Source organism: Vanessa atalanta, chromosome 9, assembly GCF_905147765.1.
Source record: "Vanessa atalanta chromosome 9, ilVanAtal1.2, whole genome shotgun sequence".
NCBI lineage: Eukaryota > Metazoa > Arthropoda > Insecta > Lepidoptera > Nymphalidae > Vanessa > Vanessa atalanta.
In genome coordinates this window covers 10,330,386-10,352,195 of record NC_061879.1, presented here as the reverse complement: position 1 = coordinate 10,352,195, position 21,810 = coordinate 10,330,386, and the positions used below count along the sequence as shown (strand labels likewise).

Sequence of the window (21,810 nt, the reverse complement as noted above, 5' to 3'; positions counted from 1 at the left end):
ACTAGAATATTTAGAAGTGTCATTTGTACGTAATTCATAAATTTAATTTTTTTTGTAACGTCCGCCATATTGGATTGAATATAGCAGCAATTCATGAATCTTGCATTGTCATCGAGATTAAATATGTGTGCCAACTTTCAGCTGAAAGTGGGTGTAATATTTATTCCAAGATTCCAGGACATATGTAATAACATTAATACATACAAGTGAAATTAAATAAAAAAATTAAAAAAAAAATTAACACTAAATGTTTTTTTTTGTAGTACTAAATATAAATATTTTAAGTTTAATTAAATCAGTTTTATTTTTTAATCATTTTCGAATAACAGTCAAAAGCAATACAAATAATTCTAATATCCTATCTATTTTTATGAGATTTATGATTAAACCTATCATGATTAACCTTTCATTCATCAATGATTCAACCAAATCGAATTGACAACATTTTCTAGTAAATATTTAGATTTTTTTTTTATAATTGAATATATATTTTTTCTTTATGAACCAATATTAATAAAACGAACAAATACTACGCTATATGTTACTCCACGGTCACTACACTACAGATTTCGAACACTTACGATTTTATTATATAAATAGATCATTAAACTTTTATAAAATGTTAAAAATTGGTATGTTTCAATATTTAGTATAAGAACTAATTGTGGTATAATAATATAAATAATAGAAAAAAAAGGTTAAAACTAACTGTCTATTTTATTGTATACAAAATATAAATAAAAATATTGTAAGTTTAATTAAATCAGTTTTATTTTATAATCATTTGTTAACTAACATCGAAAGAAATAAAAATAATTCTGTTGTCCTATCTATTTTTTATGAGATTTATGATTGATCTTACGTCGCTCGGTTTGGCGCCATCTATTAGAATATTTGGGCGTAATCTCGTTACCTCGCTTAACCCTTAGTACACGGGCTTGCCGTTTTTGTCGATTTTGTAAGTGTGTGCGTGCGATTCTCAAGGGCACTTAGCTCTTGTAGTCCTCTTAATGTAATTTTGCTAAATTGTTCTTTATATATCACTTTAAGACAATATCGTTTGGTAATATCGATGACCTCCGTGGTCGAGTAGTGTGTCCACCGGTTTCATGCCGAGTCGATGTAGAAAAAGTTCATTAGTTTTCTATTTTGTCTTGGGTCTGGGTGTTTGTGGTACCGTCGTTATATCTGATTTTCCATAAAACAAGTGCTTTAGCTACTTACATTGGGATCAGAGAACGTATGTGATGTTGTCCAATATTTATATTTATAATATGTCACCAAAAAATAACACATCATTTTGTATAAATGCTAATTTTACATCCTTATTTTCGAGCCAAAATTAAATTATCCTCATATATTCGTAATTAATTAGTATTTTATTGTTGCTTCATTATAAAATTTAAAACTACAGTTAATTAAAAACTATGACGTTTAAATCGTGTGTGGGCTACAGATAAACATTTCAGTGACATCTCAAGCTTTATTTTTAGTCTGTGGATACACACAGACACACTATAATATTGAATATATTCTTCGACTTAACTTAGATGATGTATTAGTTAAGTGGTGTAGGAATAAATGTCTTACGAATGAATTATTATAATTTACGACAAACGACGTAAATAAAACGTTGATGAGATTTTGGTAATTATTTCACCGTCGGCGCAGGCGACTATTTCCTTCCCGAGACTGCATTTTGGAATATAGCCAAGACGGTCTCGGTTATGTTTTGTTATTACGAAATTCCGCCAAAACTGTTGCAATAGACCGACCTCAATTTAAGCCACCATGTTTATATGAGCCAGTAGCATTATGATTGAAATAGAAGTAATGTATCAATATATTATGTGATCAAAGTTAATCCTTAAGGCGCGTTTTCACTGAAGTAAACGGTAAATTCAACCAAACATGACAGATTTTCTATGACACCTTTTCTGTGGCTTTTATTTGTGTTGTTAGGGCACAGATTTTTTCGACAATGTACGATTGAGAGATATGACACATTTAGCCAGCTGGTAATAATTGTCAATTAATAATATCTTAGCAGAAGCTTGAATTTCTGAAAGTCATCAACAATTACACAACAATTAATATTTTTTATTGACAACTTAATTACAGAAAGTTATCACTTACTCGTGTACCTACGTAATTTATTTATGTTTGTTTACAATTTATTATTATTGATATGATATTTACGTATTATAAATTACGTAAATGTTTATTATTGGTTCTTGTCTAACGTAGTTAATATTTCAACAAATGTTTATAATTATATTGAATAGATTATTATAGAACGATTATATCTATGATAAATGTCTTGCTTGTCTTGCTGTAACTTAGTTTTCTTTAATTATAAATGTACTTTATTTTTATATACACATTGTCATGGTTGGATCGTTTCAAGACCTCTTTATCTAACCATAATATCTATAGTGAAGAATGAATCTTGTCTTAGTGAATTGGATCATAAGATTCGCTTGAGCGAATTTTCTGTCCTATTAACCAACGAACTTATCAGCCAGGAATCATGACTACTATAAACTATTCATGAAATTTATATATTCTTCTAATATTCCGATAGTCTATCTAACAATTCCGTGGAAGTCGGTGCGTTGAATACACGCGTTACATATTTGGTCTGCGTTTTATGGGTAAGTTTGTAAAAAAAACGTGTCGGTACTCAAATATATTAATTGTTTTATACCGACTAAATTTTTATGCTTTACTTAATGACTAACAATTAACCCATATTTGGCAATGGGGTCGTTCATTCCCCATACAAAAACACAAATAAAAACTATAAATGAGTATTACTCTAGGGTAAGATCTTTAGTGGACAGTATTATATGCGAAAAAAAAATTAAAATCGTTGCCAAAATAGTTCTGGTCATTTATGGGTGTATGGGTATGGTGGTGGTGTTGAATATTATTATACGATGTCAATTTAAAGTCATCAAGGAGGCTTTAAATAAATCGATACCTATGTTTGAACGAGATTATATTTTCAGTGCGATGCCATGTTTCGCATTCTGTATTATTTATAAACATTATGAGTTGATGACAATTATAACCACCTGCACATTTTAAGTAGATCACAGATGAGCGCATTTTGTCGTAAAGTTTTATTATACCGTATATCCATCCATTTCACGAGTATAATATTTTAATTTTAAAAGGTAATTATATAAGCTATGCTTGCAACACTGGTTGAAGTTCGTAAATAACCAAAAATATATAGCGATTATATTTAACATTAACTTACATATATAAACATTCAATTATGATTTAATCTTGAGCTATTTTTAAATACTTATAATCTTCCTTGCTTAAACGCAGACATCCTACCATTGTTTAAAATAACTTTAATTATCACACGCTTTTTAAAAACGAAGTTTTATTTAAGATTTTTGTTTAAAATATCAATTTGTGTGTTATTTATTTCGAAAAAGATTAAAAAAAACGAAATTGTAATTATAAAAAAAACGGTAAATATAACGTTATTCAACGATATTTAACGTTGATAGAATGTTATTTTAATCAAATATACTTATCGTTAAATAATAAATTATTATTAGGTTTACATTTGATTATTAATTGTTGTTTGTTAGCATTAGTCAAAAATGCGGCCATACATAATACATACATAATTTGTTTGTCTAAAAGGAAATTTCTTAAAACATATATCCTAAAATTATACCATGTAGAAAAAACTGTCACCGATCCCTGTAACGGTATACTCGGTTAGGTTTTTTTAAAAATTTTTAATAGGTAAATAAAACATTTTGATGGTAAGCGATCACCACCGCCCATAAACATTGGCGCTATTAGAAATATTAACAATTCCTGATCCATCAACAATATGCAACTGATAGAGAGACTACTAGACTAATAGAGAAATAAGATTTTAAGTCTCTCGTACCAGTAGTTACACTGACTTGTTATTACTTATTCATAATAATATCACGCTTATACAAAAAAAAAAAAAACGTTGTAATTCTATTTTTGATTTTTTTTGTATTCAATGTAAATATTTTTTACGTAAATAAAATTAATATTAGTTTAATAAATTACAGTATGTAGTCGGATGTAGGAAATAGCCGAGATGCCCAGTGGTTAGAACGCGTGAATCTTACCCGATGATTTCGGGTTCAAAACCAAGCACCACTGAATATTCATGTGCTTAATTTGTGTTTATAATTTATCTCGTGCTCGGCGGTGAAGGAAAACATCGTGAGGAAACCTGCATGTGTCTAATTTCAACGAAATTCTGCCACGTGTGTATTCCACCAACACGCATTGGAGCAGCATGGTGGAATATGCTCCAAACCTTCTCCTCAAAGGCCTTAGCCCAGCAGTGGGAAATTTACAGGCTCTTAATGTATGTAATGTAGTCGGATATTTTTTTCGAGGCATCATCGTGTTTCATTATATTGTATATTTCTTCTTCGTATTTGCAATAGTTACTTTTGCGTTGTTTTTATTAATTCTGTAACTCTGTTCTCAAATATTTTAGTTCTGTTACACAATATTGGCTGGTGGGGATAACACATGCGAGTATGATTTCTTTCATATCGTAGACTATAGTACTGACAGTCACCTGTCATTTATGGACCGTGTTTATGTTAATTAAACGCTAAATACTTGTGTCTGGAAAAGTTTTGCTGTGTTTTGTTTTATTAAATAGTGATGTAGTGTTTGTGATATTTTGAAGTTGATAGAGAAATATTTTACGTGTTAATTTATTAAATATATTTTGTAGTTCCAGTACTTGTGGGGCAATGTATACAGTTTAACAAAAGAATTCCAGAAACTGGACTCGCTGATTAATTTGAAAAAAAAAAAACAAAAGAACGTTTGTTTACAAAAGGTTATATAATAGCATACCTTCGGAATGTCGAATCGTATTCTGTCTAGGTGTTAGTTTATAATAGTAAATAATTACAAAATTCGTTAGAAAACCCGCAATGTTATTTCCCCCAGTTCTTCTAAGGTCAGGGTTTCTTCTTTTTCGAACGAGTGCTAGTTTTTGTTTACTTTGTCATGACAGATTTATAATTTCAGCAAATCAAATGGTGTACATGTATACCTATGGATAAGTTTGTATACACGACAATAACTTCGCTAAAATAATCGTGATTATTGCGGAACTTTTATTATGTCTAGCATTTATTTACAAATTATATATTAATTAGACTAAAAATTCAATATTTTAATAGCCTGTTACGTTTAACTACTTATATTAAGATTGTGTAATTTGAATAACAAATTATAAAACTTAAGCAGATAGTTACTTAAAAGTCAGATATTGCTTAAAAGCTAAAATGTGTTACAAAATCGTATCCCATATTTCACGCCCGCATGCTTCTCAAAGCGTATGAATAAATGGTTATTACGACTTATTGCGAAGCGCAACTTCGCTCGCGTCACGCCGCGACGCCGCCCGTTGCAAGTACGTTTACAACGATATAAATCACTATCACTTGAATTTTCTTCGCTAATAAACTGTTATGATAATGCAATTGTTTACGTCATTTTTTAAAGGAATTAATTAGTAATTTTGTATATGGTTTTAGTATTTACTTCTTAATGAGAATAAATTCAAAGTTTGTTTGGCTCTAGTTGTCTCTATATACATTTTTATACTTATACCAAAATACAAAAATAGAATAACTGAACTATGATATTGCCAATTATTAAAAATACTTATTTATTATTTATTTATAGATAATAACACAAAGATTAATATAAATGGTTATTTTGAGTGCTTCGTCACGTTAGTAATTTAGTATCAGTGAATAATGACTTAGATCTTAATGGACCCACGATCGACACGAACTTAGAGTAATTTACTCTCTACAACATTAAAATAAGTGTCAAATGTACTTATACAAAACGAAAGTTTATTTCCATAAATCAGTTGAAGATACATTTTAGACCAATAAAAAAACCATTAAAGTTTTAAAATACCACGCGAGAACATTATAGAAACACCGCACTTATATTGGGGCCATTTATCTCCAAGCACTAAATATATCGCAACACTAGAACACTGTTTAAAATATCGTTTGAAAGGACACGGAGCGTCTTTAAGTTATTTAACCCTGAAACCGTTGGTTCCAAAATAGACGCAAATCTCAGGGAACTGGTAACACTTGCTTATATATCAGTGACTAATACAGATTATTACGGGATAACATAGTGTCGTGCGTTTTGTTTTGTCTCTTTTTGTTTTTGAGAACTATTTGTTTGAATTGCAGTACATATTATTTGTTTTTATTTCGATGTCAAACTGATTGTAATCAAAGATAATGAATACCGAATTATGAGATCATTATGAACTTAAAGTAACTTTATGTTTTTGCTGTGTTCGCTAATTATGTAAGTCATATCCGCCATGTTGGATTACTGTGTAGTTTTCCTATTTTTTTTTTAACCCAAAACCGGTAACTGTGTGTTATCTATAAAAAATAGATAAATTATGCATAATTGACGTATCTCTTATAGCTCAGATTTATGTATATAGCCCAGCTTATGGTAGTACTTACTAAAACTATCTTTTAAAAAATCTATAACAAAACATAAATTTTATTTATAAGTTGTCGCTCGTGACTACACTCATTTTAGGGGTTCATCGTCAGGTGATAATAAAAAAGTAGCATATTCTGTAGATTTCAAGCTTGTTTCATATCAAAATTCCAACAAATTCGGCTCTGTGGTTTGGCCGTGTAAGAGCAACAGACAGACAGAGTTACTTTCGATTTTTTTGTATTAGTATAGATTAAGTTACACTTCCAGGAGAATTTGTGAATATAAGTAAAAATCTTCATCAAAAATCTAGTAGTGCTTTTTGAATGATCGAACCAGCGAAAAATCGCAAAAACACTAATAACGACTTTGTTATATACTACTTAAAGGTCACTTAAAAATATTGTATTAAGAAAAATGCGTTGTTTAAATATTCCATAGCGGATTATTATAATTTCGTTTGACACAAAATTTGATAAGCCTTACCAACGACTAGATAACGAGCCAGCCATTCGTAATCGGAAATTGAGTTGACGGTTTCTGAGTTTCTCTGATTTACTATGTAATATAACAGTCGGTATCCCGTTTTATGTCAGTTTCTCTATTACGTATATTATAACAGTTACACTCCGTCCATTAAACTTGTCACAGACATTTTATTTCTTGTCTAAAATTGTTAGTGTAAATCATAAATGTTATATTATACGGCTATTAAATGTATTGATAAATTTAAGTATTGCAAGTTTATAATCTAATTAAATAATAGATCTTGCACAAATAACAAGCTCGGATCGGTTCTGAGAAAATGATCATCTTTAGCTTGCCTCTGTATGCATCAATATACCATTTAATGTTGATCTCTCAGTCCCTACATATTACGATAATATTTGTTGTTCATGAATAGTAACTTTGTCCGTGGATGTGTCTTCCTATAGTGGTCGTCGCCGTGAGTCGACTACCGAAATAGACAAATACGCTGTAATAATCATTTCAGCGTATATAACTTTGTTCCGAACCACAGACCGAAAACATTAAGTGATTGTCTCATTAAAATATTTTTATTAAAATCATGACACCAACCAATATTTTTTGTATTTTAATTAAACAGTTTATTTGCAAACTGAATATTATTAGTGATGAGCATGTGTGCGTGCAGATGATAAGAAATATCATAAACGAACCAAAGGAAATTAAGAGAGAACTTAGTGATGTGATATAATTGATACACCAGTTCCTGGAAACTAGATAATGATAATTATTTATTGACGTAATAAATATGTCTTCGATTTAATGAAGTTCTTGAAAATATTGAAAATGGGGGCACACGGGTCTAAGGAAAAGCTCTATAGGAGCACTTCTGAAAAATATCCGTCCAAACTGCCCGTTCCTAGTGACAAAGCCGAGAAAAAATATAAATTAGCCGTGAATCGAGAGAGGTTCGGATCTTTTGGTGCCCGAGGTGAGTATACGTTTAACGGTTGATTTTAAATTATTTTTCCAATTATATTGATTGTTGTCTATTCTCACACACTATATTACACACATACGCGTTCACACACACACAGACGTACATAAACGCGCGCGCGCGAACACACACGTAAAAAACACTATAACTGTAATTTTAGCTTAAGGATTGCTTTGTTAAGCAATCATTCAGATTATAAATACATATTTGCAATCTGCCTTTTATGGATAAAGTAAATCATGTAAACGGGTTACGTTGTTTCGTTTCAATATTTTTTCACCATGACGAGTTTTTTTTTCATAACTCAACGTAATGTAATCGATTTTATTTTTAAACAATTGTCTCATATTGACTTACCTCGGTCATTGATACTTAAATTTTTCTCTAGTATACTAATTTGATAAGGGCAATGTTTTAATGTAGATATTACAACAAAAATTCAAGTTATATTCCTGTTCTTTTTTATTGTGTTAAGATTAATTTTATAAATAAGGGTAGTCCGTAAACTTATTAAACTTGCTGTTTAAATGAAGACGAATTATAGAAAAAAGTCAAGAATGAAATTTGGTAGTGTAGTTTTTTTAAATAAGATTTTTTTAAAGATAATTTTGATTAGTAACAATTTACAATAGGCGAAGATATTGAGTTATGTTCATACAAAAGACGACTACCCCTATTGTCTCCGCAAGAGGTAGGTTATTTCTTTAAATTATAATGATTAAAATCTACAATCATAAAGAAAAACTTCAATCAGCGAAAACATCGAGTATTAAAGGGTTGAAAAAAAAACGATTGACATATAGTTATACTGTTTTAGTACAGTTATGGGTTGTTTTTTAAATTAAATTCGGATGGTCCCAAAGGAATAAAAATAAGTAAGGGCTAATTGGAAACCTCGTTCGGTCGGTTAAAGTACCACTATACAATAACCTGTAAGTGCCATTATTTTATGCAATTTCACCATCATCCACTTTAGTATCGCAGTAATTGATCTCCACGATATTATAATATGCAATAAACTAGAAACGTCTCAAATGATAATTAAAAAGGTACATATATTAAATAAGCGTGTCTTATAAGAAAATATAAATACCGAGTTGACATGTTTGCTACGTTTTAATAATATGGATATTCTGAATAAGTACTAAATTATGTACCTGTTTAATGATACATCCAACACATTTCTAACTTTCCAATGCAGTATTCATGTTGAATGCACTGGTGGGACTATGATAGTAATCATTGCACGACGCCGATGAAAAATATACATTTTCATGTTTTTTACCGTCAATTATAAAGACATTGTGCAATCGCCTTCCCACGAACATAACGTTGCGTGCAAATTTGTCTTACATATAGTATTACATTTGAGGACGCGTTCACGTTTTTTTGGGCTACGGAAATTTTTAAAACGTTTGAATTAAGTGTGCGCAAAATTCTAATTTTAAAATTCGAATTAACAGACGCGTTCAAATTATTTTTGAAAGTATTTATCATAGGTAGTTACATAAATCTAATGCACGGGTATAACTTTCAATTAGATTGTATTTTTTTTTATTTCGTGTAACCCATTTGTATTTTAGCAATTTTATAAATTAAAATAACGTCTATTTTAAGCTTGATTTTTTTTAATTGTGGCTCAACGTAAACAACTTTTCAATAAAAAATGTAATAAAAACTGCGTGTATGTTGTCGTTTCGTTTATTCGTATAACCCAATAGTTTATAATAAAACGAATGATTTTGGTGACGAAATATTGGGAACGGAACATTCAATTAACATTATCACGGACAAATTACAGTACAGTCAAATCGTAACTAACCTATCCAAATACTTATAAAAATTTTAATTTGCGTTCGTATGTACTGTGGCGGTTTTTTTGCTAAACTGAATGCCCCGTTCACAAATTTTTTGTTCGTTTACATTCACGTAAGAAAAATAATAATGCTTGCAAAAAATATTCAGTGAATCGTAGTTAAATTATTAATAGGTGTTGTGATCGAATTCCTTTTATTAATAGTATTGCATAATTTGTCATAGTGACATAAACATATTACTAATATGTGTTAACTTTAAATATTAGTATAGTCTATGGTTAAGTGTTAACTACTATTTGTACATATATGGTATGTTAAATGCTTATTGCCACGTCATGTCATTTTAAAGTTAATTATAATTTAATACTATTTTAATGTCAAATTGAAGAACATAACGTTCTTGTATGATAAACTTTAGTGAAAATGTGAATGTTCTGCCATTGTATTTTTTTTTTTAATTTATTGTGGTCGTGATACACGATTTGCATTAACCATAGACAATTTAGCAGCATGATGTTTTGAAGTAATTTCGTTTTGATTAAATATATTTATATTTAAAATGAATACTAAGACGTGTTTTTGATGCTTAATTGTGACAAAAAACAATTAAGGTAATTGTAGCATTATCATAAATAAAGCTGTTTGATTGATTTGTCTATTTTATAGATTAAAAAAAGATGTTAACAAATTAATTAGTATAAAAATATTAATTCTGAATATATATAAAATATATTCTGAAAGTGTATGACGAACTAGTTTATTTTTTAAAATGTCATTTAACGTTCAAATCCATCTATTCCAGGAAATGGGAAAAAGAGGGAAAGCGCTCCGACGCCGTCGACGCCTAGCCGTCCCCCGCCTGTCCCCCAACCACCAGCTGCGACGGGTGAGTCATCTTACTACCCCCTTAAACTATACACATCGCGATAGGTCAATCTAACGACCAGGCCTCATGCATGAAGGAACATTGTATACATTGTAATCTATATTAATATTTTAAAGAATGAATATTTTTTTTTGCACGTACGTGGTAAACTCTGGAATTAATGATTCAATTTAAAAAAAATACCCTTTTGGAAAACTTCATTATTCCTGAGTGTTATATATGTATTAATAAATTGCATGCGATTGGGGCGAGTCGCTGGTAAAAATAAATTTATAAATAGAACAGTTGTGTTATAAATTTCTATCATATTTTGTATAGTATCTGTGAATCTATTGACTAGGTATATATCCAAAAATATCGTTGGTACAGCTGTTTAGTAGACCGTAGAGGGTAGAGTTTAATAGACTTCGACACCAAGTGGCACAAATTTGTAAAATTTATTGAGAGTTTGTATAATATCCTTTGTTATAGATGGCGCTGCATAAATGCATTTCTAATATCATTACATCTAACTTTTGTCGGATTTTACTAGTATCTTTAATACTAGTTGTCGTCCTCGATTTCAGTCTCGATTTAGGGTATAGTCGTCAGGTGTTATACATAAAAATGTATGTCCTTGGAGTTCAAGCTTGCTGTATAGCAAAATTCATTCAAAGACCGCAAGAGACAGACGGATAGGGATAATTTCGCTTTTATAATATTAGTACAGACAAAGCAGAGGTTCCCAGTAAGTGGGTTTACAATCAACTATTTCGTTTTAGATATTGATCTTATTACTTATGATTTATGATTGCAAACTATAGTAGTCATAAAAATATATATCACGTTTAATGTACCGTTGTGTGTTTCAAGCCTTAGTTAGCGTACGATCTATTTTAGTTGCATACTATATCTAGAATGTATTTTTGTCACCATCGAGAGCGCGTTTGTCGCAAATCATTGTTGTTAATACAATACAGCCATTCGTAAACAATTTGCACCGTACATACTAGCGAACCGCCTCGGCTTCGAACGCCTACAATTTAATAATAACGAAAAATGTATATCAGGAATAATGTAGCTTTCTAACAGTGAATTTTTTTTTATTGGATTAGTTTCGGAAATTACCTTTACATACAAAAAAACAAATTTTACCTCTACATAATAATAATGTATTTTTGTACAGGTAACTTAAAACTAAGATAGTAGCTGAAATTAGGAATTTTATGTACAGTATACCGTATGTTTCTCTTATTCACCTGTATTATGTGAAATATGATTTTACGTGAGCTCAAATTTATCTACCTAAAAATGTCTATGCAGTATAAACTTCAAAAGCCAAATTCACTCAATTCTTCTCCACAAAATTGCGAAAATAGGGATAGCACAAACTAGTAACAAATTTTAATTTGTGTTCACGAACTATTTTGTAAAACTAAAAAGTAATAATTAAAATACATTTATATATGTACGTCTTATCTCTATTCATATATGTAATTAAAATTAACATTAAAAAGTCGTTAAACAGTTGTGAACATAAAATAAAACATTTTGAATTATATGCAATAAATTTAATATAGAAAACAAAGAAGCCATTACTTTGTACGGAGCAGAAACAATTAATTTATATATGTTTTAGCACAGTAGCGTAATGAGCATATGTTTTGATTGTTTTGAACTTTATCTTATTTTAATTCTACACGAAAAGTGCAAAGATAGACAAATGTTCACGATCAGGGTTACCAAATGTAATATAAAAAATCGTAATGGTAACAAAATATTCTTTTACATTTTAATTTGTGTATTTTTTAAGAAATATAAAATGTAAGTAGCTTTCAAGTTCCTGAATCTATATACATATATATTATAACTCAATTAGAAGTTCTCGTCTGTCCAATGGAATCTATTTCGGTCACTTAGTGCTAATATCTCATAGTTCGGTCTTTTTATGTTCACATATGAATAAAAAAAAAAAACGGAAGTGTCCGGATGAATATCCGAGACCTGGTAACCCTAGCGATACGTGTTTCATAATACATTGCGCCATTATTCTGTTCACTTTAAACAATAGCCAGCTCTGAGGTTGTCCTTTAAAAATGTATGTCAACTAGTTCGATTGGTTACATTTTTTGACATGCAATAGTATAAATATTCATTGTAACGAAGGAAGAATCTATAGTATTCAATTATACCTACAATGAAGGTTACCTATATATCATTATTTACATTACATCATCTACATATAACATTGGTCACGATGGGAAAATATAGTCTGTGATAATTATTAATTATGGATTTGTGAAACAAGCGATATTGTTATCGTAACTTTTTTTTAGGATTTACTTTTTGTACGCCTGCTCGCGTGCTAGGTAGGTATCACCCACTCATCAGATATTTTTTTTGAAGGGTGAGTGTGTCATTGAAACCACAGGCACGAAGAACATAACATCTTACTTTCTAAAGTTAATGGCGCATTGGCGATACATATAAGGAATGGCCTACCTATAACATAAAAAAGTAGTTAAGTGGTATAGTGATGTATTATAAATAAATCTATATTGATTAAGAACTCTTTGTAGTGGATAATGCAGCAGACTTATTTGCAAAATGGCATGGAATACATATGTAGGTATCGTTCGTTAATCTGTACTCCTTCGTTTAGAATGGGCCTATTTATAATAATACAAGTCTTTAGTTTTTCATTGTAGCTACTGTGAATTATGAAGTAGATTATTAAAAAGTCGTAAAAGTTTATGAGAATATACGAGTTGGTTGACCTTATTTCCTTGAAAGTGTTGAAATAAATTCAACGAAAGGCGTGTTTTCTTAGAAAATTATATCGTAGCATGCGTTTTTTTGTAAAGATTAATTATAATTATTATTTAATTTTTAATTAAATTATTGTTTATTAGATCAATTTAAATTATCAACCATTAAAAATAAATGATAATTTTAAAATGACCAGGCTTTTTATTATAAGCTAATATCAATGTAACGACCCTGTTTTAGGGATCCTTTTTTATTTTTAGGACGTAAGTTAGTAGGCCAAGGGACAAATCGTAATCCAAGTCTTTATGTCTTTGAGTCGAACGAAACAGCAAAGTAATCGGAATATGTCCAATTTTAAAAATGAATATTATTTGTTATCTATGTGTTCCAATTTCAAATTGAAGTGAAGATAAATGACAGATTAACGTCAGATTGATATAGTTGATTTGTAATCTCTTATAACAGGTAACAAATCTTCCTGATTTGTATAAACTAGTTAAACGCAGCATTTCCTTTAATTATAGAAACGGGGTTCGGATATTTATAGGTTGAACGATTCTACTTAGAGTTGGACACACTATCAATTTTCGCTATAAAATAAACCAACTAAACAAAATTCTTGAGTTGATTTGAAGTTGCCTGGGTTGGATTCCTGAATATAGTAATTTTGTCAGTTCAACATTTTTCCTTTTTAGTTGTAATGTAAAGCATTTAACTCGGAACTTCGAAAACAAATCCTTTGTTAGCTTTAGGTAGAAACGTAACACAGTGTGCTGTCAAAGTGACTCGCTTTCTAGTATCTCATATTATGTAGACGGTTAATTTTAATTAAACATTTTACTTATCTGAAAAGCCTATCAGTCGTTTTAAATGTTATATGTCTCCGGATTTTACATAACTTTAATTCAAATGTAAAGACAACCAGTAAAAAACTTAAATTAAAATATCAATCTATATCGATCAACGACATTTCAATAAAGACATTTCTGTGACAAATGCAAGTTAATTAAATATTACGTAAAATTTTCAGCGAAGAAAAATGGAGTGGTTCAAAAGTTGTCGTCGTCGCCCGTGGCGATGCGCGCGCGCACCTCCCTCGCTCCACCCCCCTCACCACGGAAACCCGTTCCACACAGAGCACCTGCGCAAAGACCTAACACACTCTCGACTAGCAAAGGTAAGCTGATACGATAATCTAACCTTGCTCTGTAATCCTATCATTGTGTTTTAACCACAAACTTAGTTATATACATGAGAAGGACATATTTATTACACAAACAACAGCGTTAATTATATTATTATTACCTACGAATGACATACTGCGTGACTGTATATTTACTTTCATTATTTGTTAAGTAGATAGAAACTTTGTGAAAAGTAAAATTGTTCGCGATAGTAATGCCATCTCTCGGCGATGTCCTAAAAATGCTGGTTTGGTTACACTTGCGGCTGTAGCGAAGAAATTCGGGTACGGAACACTAGATGTCGCTTTTTGAAACTTTTTAATTTGTCTCTTTAATTTGTAGTTAATACAAAAAAACGAAGGGATGACAATGAAGAATTAATATGATGGGTACATTAATATGATGAAAGATAACGATTAAACAGAATTTCAAACAAGTTTTTGTAAATTGTGTTGCTGTTGTTAATTTTTTGTTTATTTTGGTTTATTTGCTGTTTCATTATTTATATTGATTTATTCGAATTAGACAATTATCATCATATCATCAGCTTATTTGTTTAAAATATTCACTAATGATAAACTTAAACTATATAATACTAGTTTTAGCATGCGGGTATTAGGCATCGTTCGCGTTTTAGTTCGATAGGCATAAAAAAAACTAGTCCCATTCTATCTATAGTCATCTTGGAGTTAAATCTTGCTTCATACCAAATTTCATGAATTTCAGAGTTCAGATTTTGCCTTGACAGAGCAGACAGACAATTAATTTCAAATTTATTATTAGTATAGATAGATAGACGCAATATGTGAATTAATTTATTATATACGAGTTGCATTAGATAATCTATGTTCTTGTATTCTTCCTCTGACAACCTGTACCTATGCACAATTTCACTATTATCTATTAAGTACATAATGTGTACTAATAATATAAACAAATTAAATTTCTGGTTTATAATATTATTTGTAAATTATGTAAATATAATATAAGGAAGAAAGACTACGACTTACATCTTTAATTGACAATTTACTCTTAGTCACTAATACTTAACACGAGTCTTTGTGTTCACTCACTATCAAATGGCTAATTTAATTAACGTTCTTAATTATTTTAAGAAAAACTATGTACAAGTAGGGGTTCCGTGCTATTCCTTACAATAATGTAAAGATATATATTGATTATTGTTTAGGTTTTCTCATAAAGAGTGACTCTTATAAAGAATAGGGTTCAGTATTTTTTTTTAAATGTTTTGATGTCATTTCACAGATAAGATAACATTTCAGATTAATCTGTTTGTTTATGTCATGTAAGTGTAGGTTGTTCTTATGATAACAATAAAGTTTCTTAAGCCCGATAAGGGGAAGGGAGGAATTGTCAATTTAAATGGGTATATTTTATTTAATATTACATAATAATTCATGCATGTAAAATAATATATTTTATTATGAAATGTCAAATTATTAATGGTTTTAATTGTTTTCGTCAAAGATTTTCAAGATAATCGGACTGACTCACTTAAAATTAGCATTACAGCGAAGTATAATGACCTCCGTTTTTGAGTTGGTGATAAGTTTGATAAAACATTTAATTAATTAATTAATTCAACAATATGACCTTAAAAGAGACCCGTAATTCTTTGAGTGTACGAAACTCTAAACGAAATGAAGCGAGAAGATAATTAAAATAATTAGGTTGTCAAAGTGTTAATGGGCGTCACCCGAACTTGTCTTACCATAAATAAAACATCTGTATTTTCGAACGAAGGGTTTTACAGAATTAAAATATTAATTCCCCGTGCTCGCTACCTAATATCTATAACATTTATATGTTTTTATAACACTTAATAAAATTAATTAGATATAGAGAAATTACTATGAAACCATCAAAGTAATAAGTAGTAATTTTGACTATGTCTAAATCTCATTATCTTTGAGTACTTATTTAATATTTGACAGTACGTCATAAGGCGTCATTAGGGTAGGGTGGGTGACTCTGTAATAATAATAAGTACATGAACACACACATGTACACTGTTAATGATACAATTACAAAATAGAGTGAAGTTAAAAGGCATGTTTTATCCTTAAAGGGATAGGCATCCAGGCCTATAGGAAATAATAAATTAGACAGTTAATAACAACTACTTTAAGTATAAAGAAAATGAAAAGAAGATTTGTTTCCTCAAATTGTATCACCCTGAAGTATTAGTCCTAGCATAGAGAAATTCTGATTCGACCCTGCGACTTCTAAATTTGAACTATGGAGACTCAAATTATTATATTATAATACAGTACGCCTGATGATTCTAGCAGCTGTTGAGCCAGTAAAAGATTATTATAGAAATAGTTATTTGTTTTCAAATTCTCAATATCAACTCGTACAGGCACACTTTGCTGCCTCGGGAAGCACGCTAAATCTTTGGTCCTGTTTAATACCCTTGATGGGCTTCTATTTCTTTGGACCATGAGGGTCAGAAAACAGACCGTAATTAATATATCCTGCATTTCAAATGTATTAAATAAAACTGTTATTTATTTTAAATAGAACAATAACATATATTAGTAATATTCTTGTTTCTAAATGTTTTGAAATACTTTTTTTTTTCTTAGGTCGTTTTGTTTTGTATTTCAACATTATTAATATAAGATATTACCGTAGCGTTACTGCTTCGCTTTGTGTGTCATATAATGTTATATTATAATCTATAATATAATCCTTCTTAATAAATGAACTATGTAACGTAAAAACTGGGCTGGTTGATCCCAAGACGATCTGGGCGCGTTAAAACAAACAAAAGAAAATCTGTTCGGCTTATAATATCACAAGTATAGTAGTGGTAAACGGACAATCTTAGCAAAATCGCCATCTTGTGTATGTTTCATGTTTTTAAACTTTCACGATGACATCATTTCATCACGACATCTAAAATATATTAATATATTACGTAACAAATATGAATACTTGTGTATTTGTAATCATTGCTAAGCCTTTATATATTTCAGTATTTAAATATTTATAGTATAGAATTTAGAAACTATAAATTTTATTTTTATTTTTTTATTTTATTTATTGAATATACATTTTTTATATTGACGACGATGTAACAAAAACCCCATTGGATTTATCCGTACATCGGAATTCGTTGTCAACACTTAGACTAAAAACTATACAATAATTATAACATAAATATAAAATAAACAAAAAAATCAACAAAAGGCAGGTACATAGCAAATGTTAAAAATTAGTTGTTTGTGTAACAATATTTAAATATGAAGACTTGTGTATTTATAATCAACGCTAAGACTTTTAAATATATTTCAGTATTTAAAATATATAATATAATATAGAATTAATTAATTATAAATGTTATTAACCTTGACAAATGTAACACTATATCCTATACACATATTAATGGTTTTCGATATTTAATTAAAGACAAAATTGCTTACTTCCTTTTAAGGTCGTTAAATCAACTTACGAACGGTTATTTTGCGTATTTTGTAATCTGGAGCAACTTGAATTCATTTATAAAAATAACCTTATTTCACCGTTGAATTTATTTCTTAAATGATCCAGTTTAATTTTTTCTTCTTCTTATTATTATATTTATGTAATTTATATTTTATTGTTACGTTTATGTAATTCGAAATGCCAAATTAGAATAATACTTCTGGCTTGTATTTTATAAAAAGGTACGATTCAATTTATATTTATGTTTCTATAGATTAAATTTACGATATATTAATTTTAATCGTTAAAAAGAAAGTGCAGTTAAGTCGAAGATGTACCTTCATTACTAATACACTGGCACTCATTTTATTACGTATAATTACTCAGATAATGTTCGCTTATAAATTTTAATTGTCTGCTAAGTTACGTGTACGAAGTTTACATAATATGTATACTTCTGTGACATTCCGTTCATGTGCATTTTTTGATTAAACCAACGATTCATGTATTTCATAATCGGGCCAAATTTATTGCTTAAAACGCATTTCCAAGAACGCGATAAGAATAATAATACTGTAATAATTAATGCTACTAATAATAACACGTAGTACGGTCAAGTAAAAGTAGAGATACGGTCGTTTGTAGTTTTTTAGGTTCGTTCGAATTTAATGTTATCTGTATTAGTTGAGTTACTTTTTAAATAAATTGATGTTTCGAATTAAGAATCCCACGGTTTTGTTATTATGAAGAGGGTGAGCGTTACTCATTGAAAGTCTCTTGACAGCCTGAAGAAAGTGCGCGATAGACGAGGGCAAGCGACACTGTTGCGCGAGCGTTCGGGCAGCGAACACAAAAAATCTTGCCTCTAACAATTGTAGTGATTTGTTTTTAAGTGACGTCAAAAAAAATGTAAAGACGTATGAGATTGAAATAACGATTAATCAAAGCGTCTGGTTATTCAACTTTAAGGCTTTAAATTAATCCAACTGTGACATGCTCGTATCTGATCACCGTTAGACGCTCGATTCGCCGGTAAAACTGTGCAAAAAAGTTTTTAGAACGGTCGCGAAGATTTAGTAAAATGAGCCCGCTCCATAAATTCGTTTCGTTTTTTCAACCTGACAAAAGTAACCGCAAGAATTTGCTCGGTCAGCAGAAAATATTTTCCAGTGAACTCAATATTCGGACCGAAATTGAAGATTTGAAAAATCAATGGGGTACTTTAATTGGATATCGAGTGAAAGGTACGTCGGATACAAGTTATTAATTGAAAACACATATAAGTAACAATAACATAACTGTAAAATAGTCAAGTAAAATACTAGAAAGTAATTTTATAGTAAAGTAATTTTTAAACAAAGTTTCTAGAAATTATAAACGCGTGGTTAGATTATAAAATAATTTGCTTCAAGAACATCAGCAAAAAAAATTTCTAGAAATATTTTATAAACCGAAATTATATATTTCATTAAATAATTAGATGAATAATTATTTTATCTTATAGTATTAAATAAAGTATTTTTGTATAATATATAAAAAAAAATATATATCGTATTTTGATAGTTTTTCCTAAATTAAAAAATTGATTTTTATTTGAATTATTACAGCGAAGCTCAGGTTTTACTAATTAACATCATTATTGACTCCAAAATATAAAACACAATAGGAGCGACGGGTAAAAAATGTTGCCAGGTATTCTTATTGATGTCGCTAAAATAGCAACTTCGTTCTCAGTAGGTACATTAACGGACAAACAATGTTGCAATTTGCGCCATTAAATACATTCGCAACATGCTATTGTTTCGACGTTTAAGAGGCTAGTGTGTGAGATAAAAACCAGATCATCTCCCATACATAAAATACAATTTAATTTGCTTTATAAAACTCTTAACACTGACATACAACGCAAGCTAATCCGAATTGGATTGTTACTTGTCTAGCATAAAATTTTACACAGGAAGTGTTTATATAACGTAGCTGAGCATTAATAATCGTTTTTTGGTAAATACTGAGGGGTTAAATAAGGGGCTTTCATGGAATATGTAAATCTTATTATTACGCACAAAATATTATAAGGACTTATTTCTCAATTTCGTAATATAAAAAGTGATTAACAACCGTTAAAATCTCAGAAAAATTATCACGTTTAAGTAAGGGGTTATTTTTTGTAAAAATTTGATAATCTTTAGAATAATTGTAGTAAAAGTTTAACAGTAAAACTAAAAATCTCAACTGAAAATGAACATATAATGTAAATTTAATTGAACACAATAGACTAAAACAAATACGCTTACCGCTGTCTGAAGGCTTAGATCTTTAAAACTATGCAACGGATTTTAATGCGGTTTTCATGAATAAAAAGAGTGATTCAAGAGGATTTTTTATATGTAGTAGAAAAAGGCTAGAATTTCAAATTTCCCCTACTTAACCTAGCCGAAAAAGAAAACAATAACTTATTCTTTTTATGTTTGTTATTCCATCTAAAAATCGTATATAGATTGTTGTACCCGTGTAAAGCCGGGTCGGGTACCTTAATTAATAATACACAATTATTAATATAACAAAGAACAGGGTTGATATGGTTAATATTAATGATATAAATGCGAATCAGAGAGGGATAAGTTTAGAAATCCGTGAGTAACTTTAAACGTTATCACATTTGCTAATATAGCTTACATTCGACGTTAATGCATCAAAGTGTCAGTCACACAGCGGAAATGGATTGCTGTTTTATAAACGCCACTAAACAATGTGTGTGGCATCAACTTTAATCGATTATTCGAATCGATTAATTCTGTTATTGTTCATGTATTTTATAATTTGCTCAATGTAGTTTTACTTTAAGCTATAATGTAATCTATTCTAATATTAAAATGCGAAAGTAATTTTGTCTGTCTGTTGCTCATTTACGGTTAAACTGAATTGAATTAAATTTAATTTGGTATGAAGAAGCTTGAACTGCAAAGAATGACATAGGATACTTTTTTTTATTACCTAACAAGTGACGAGTAAATTATTACGCGAGCGGAAGACGCGGGCGACAACTAGTTTGAAATAATAAATGCCCTTTTTGTATAATTACAATTGAATTAATTAAAATAATGTAACGAGATTTTGCCTAAAAGTACGTAAACGTTTAACTGCTAGTGAGAGGTCTCCTGTATATTTTGATGTTTATTCGACCGTTGATGTATATTTTTCTTTAATTGAATTTACCTGTTTTATACACTGAGTTATCTAATCTCTATATAGGTATGATGAAATTGTGACACTTACTTTTGCCAAAAATATAAAACTTGAAAAATAAAATACTTTCTTATAAATCATGAAATTATTCATAACTTTAATAAATAATAAATTTGAAATATAAAATATAAATTTGAAATATTTAAGAATATATTTTAATTAAAATAATTTGAATATATTTTAATTTGATGTTGTAATTAATATATAGTTAATCCTACTTATGTTTTTATCAAGGATTGCAATTTCTTATTTAAATAAATATTTTCTTTACAAATAAAATTTGATAATATTTTCCTCATCACAATACAATAATTTATTATCAGATTAGAAATGACAGTTACAATAAATTTAACATAAATATAACGAAAGTATTGTAACTAAAAATTAAATCGTTCTATATGTATCTAACAATAATTCCGACATGCGAGTACATCTTAAACGTTTCCGTATTACCAACGCAACGCATTCATGATTCCTCGTTTCACG

At 29.4% G+C, this 21,810-nt stretch overlaps 1 protein-coding gene across 1 annotated transcript in view; it reads left to right on the top strand.

Moving 5' to 3' along the window:
• The window catches only part of LOC125066114, a 95,106-nt gene that overhangs the window by 35,399 nt on the left and 37,897 nt on the right, over window positions 1-21,810 (top strand). The window contains exons 4-5 of the mRNA XM_047674032.1: window positions 10,613-10,696; window positions 14,475-14,621. Of these exons, the coding sequence (XP_047529988.1) occupies window positions 10,613-10,696; window positions 14,475-14,621 (231 nt within the window). The remainder of the gene's footprint in view (window positions 1-10,612; window positions 10,697-14,474; window positions 14,622-21,810) is intronic.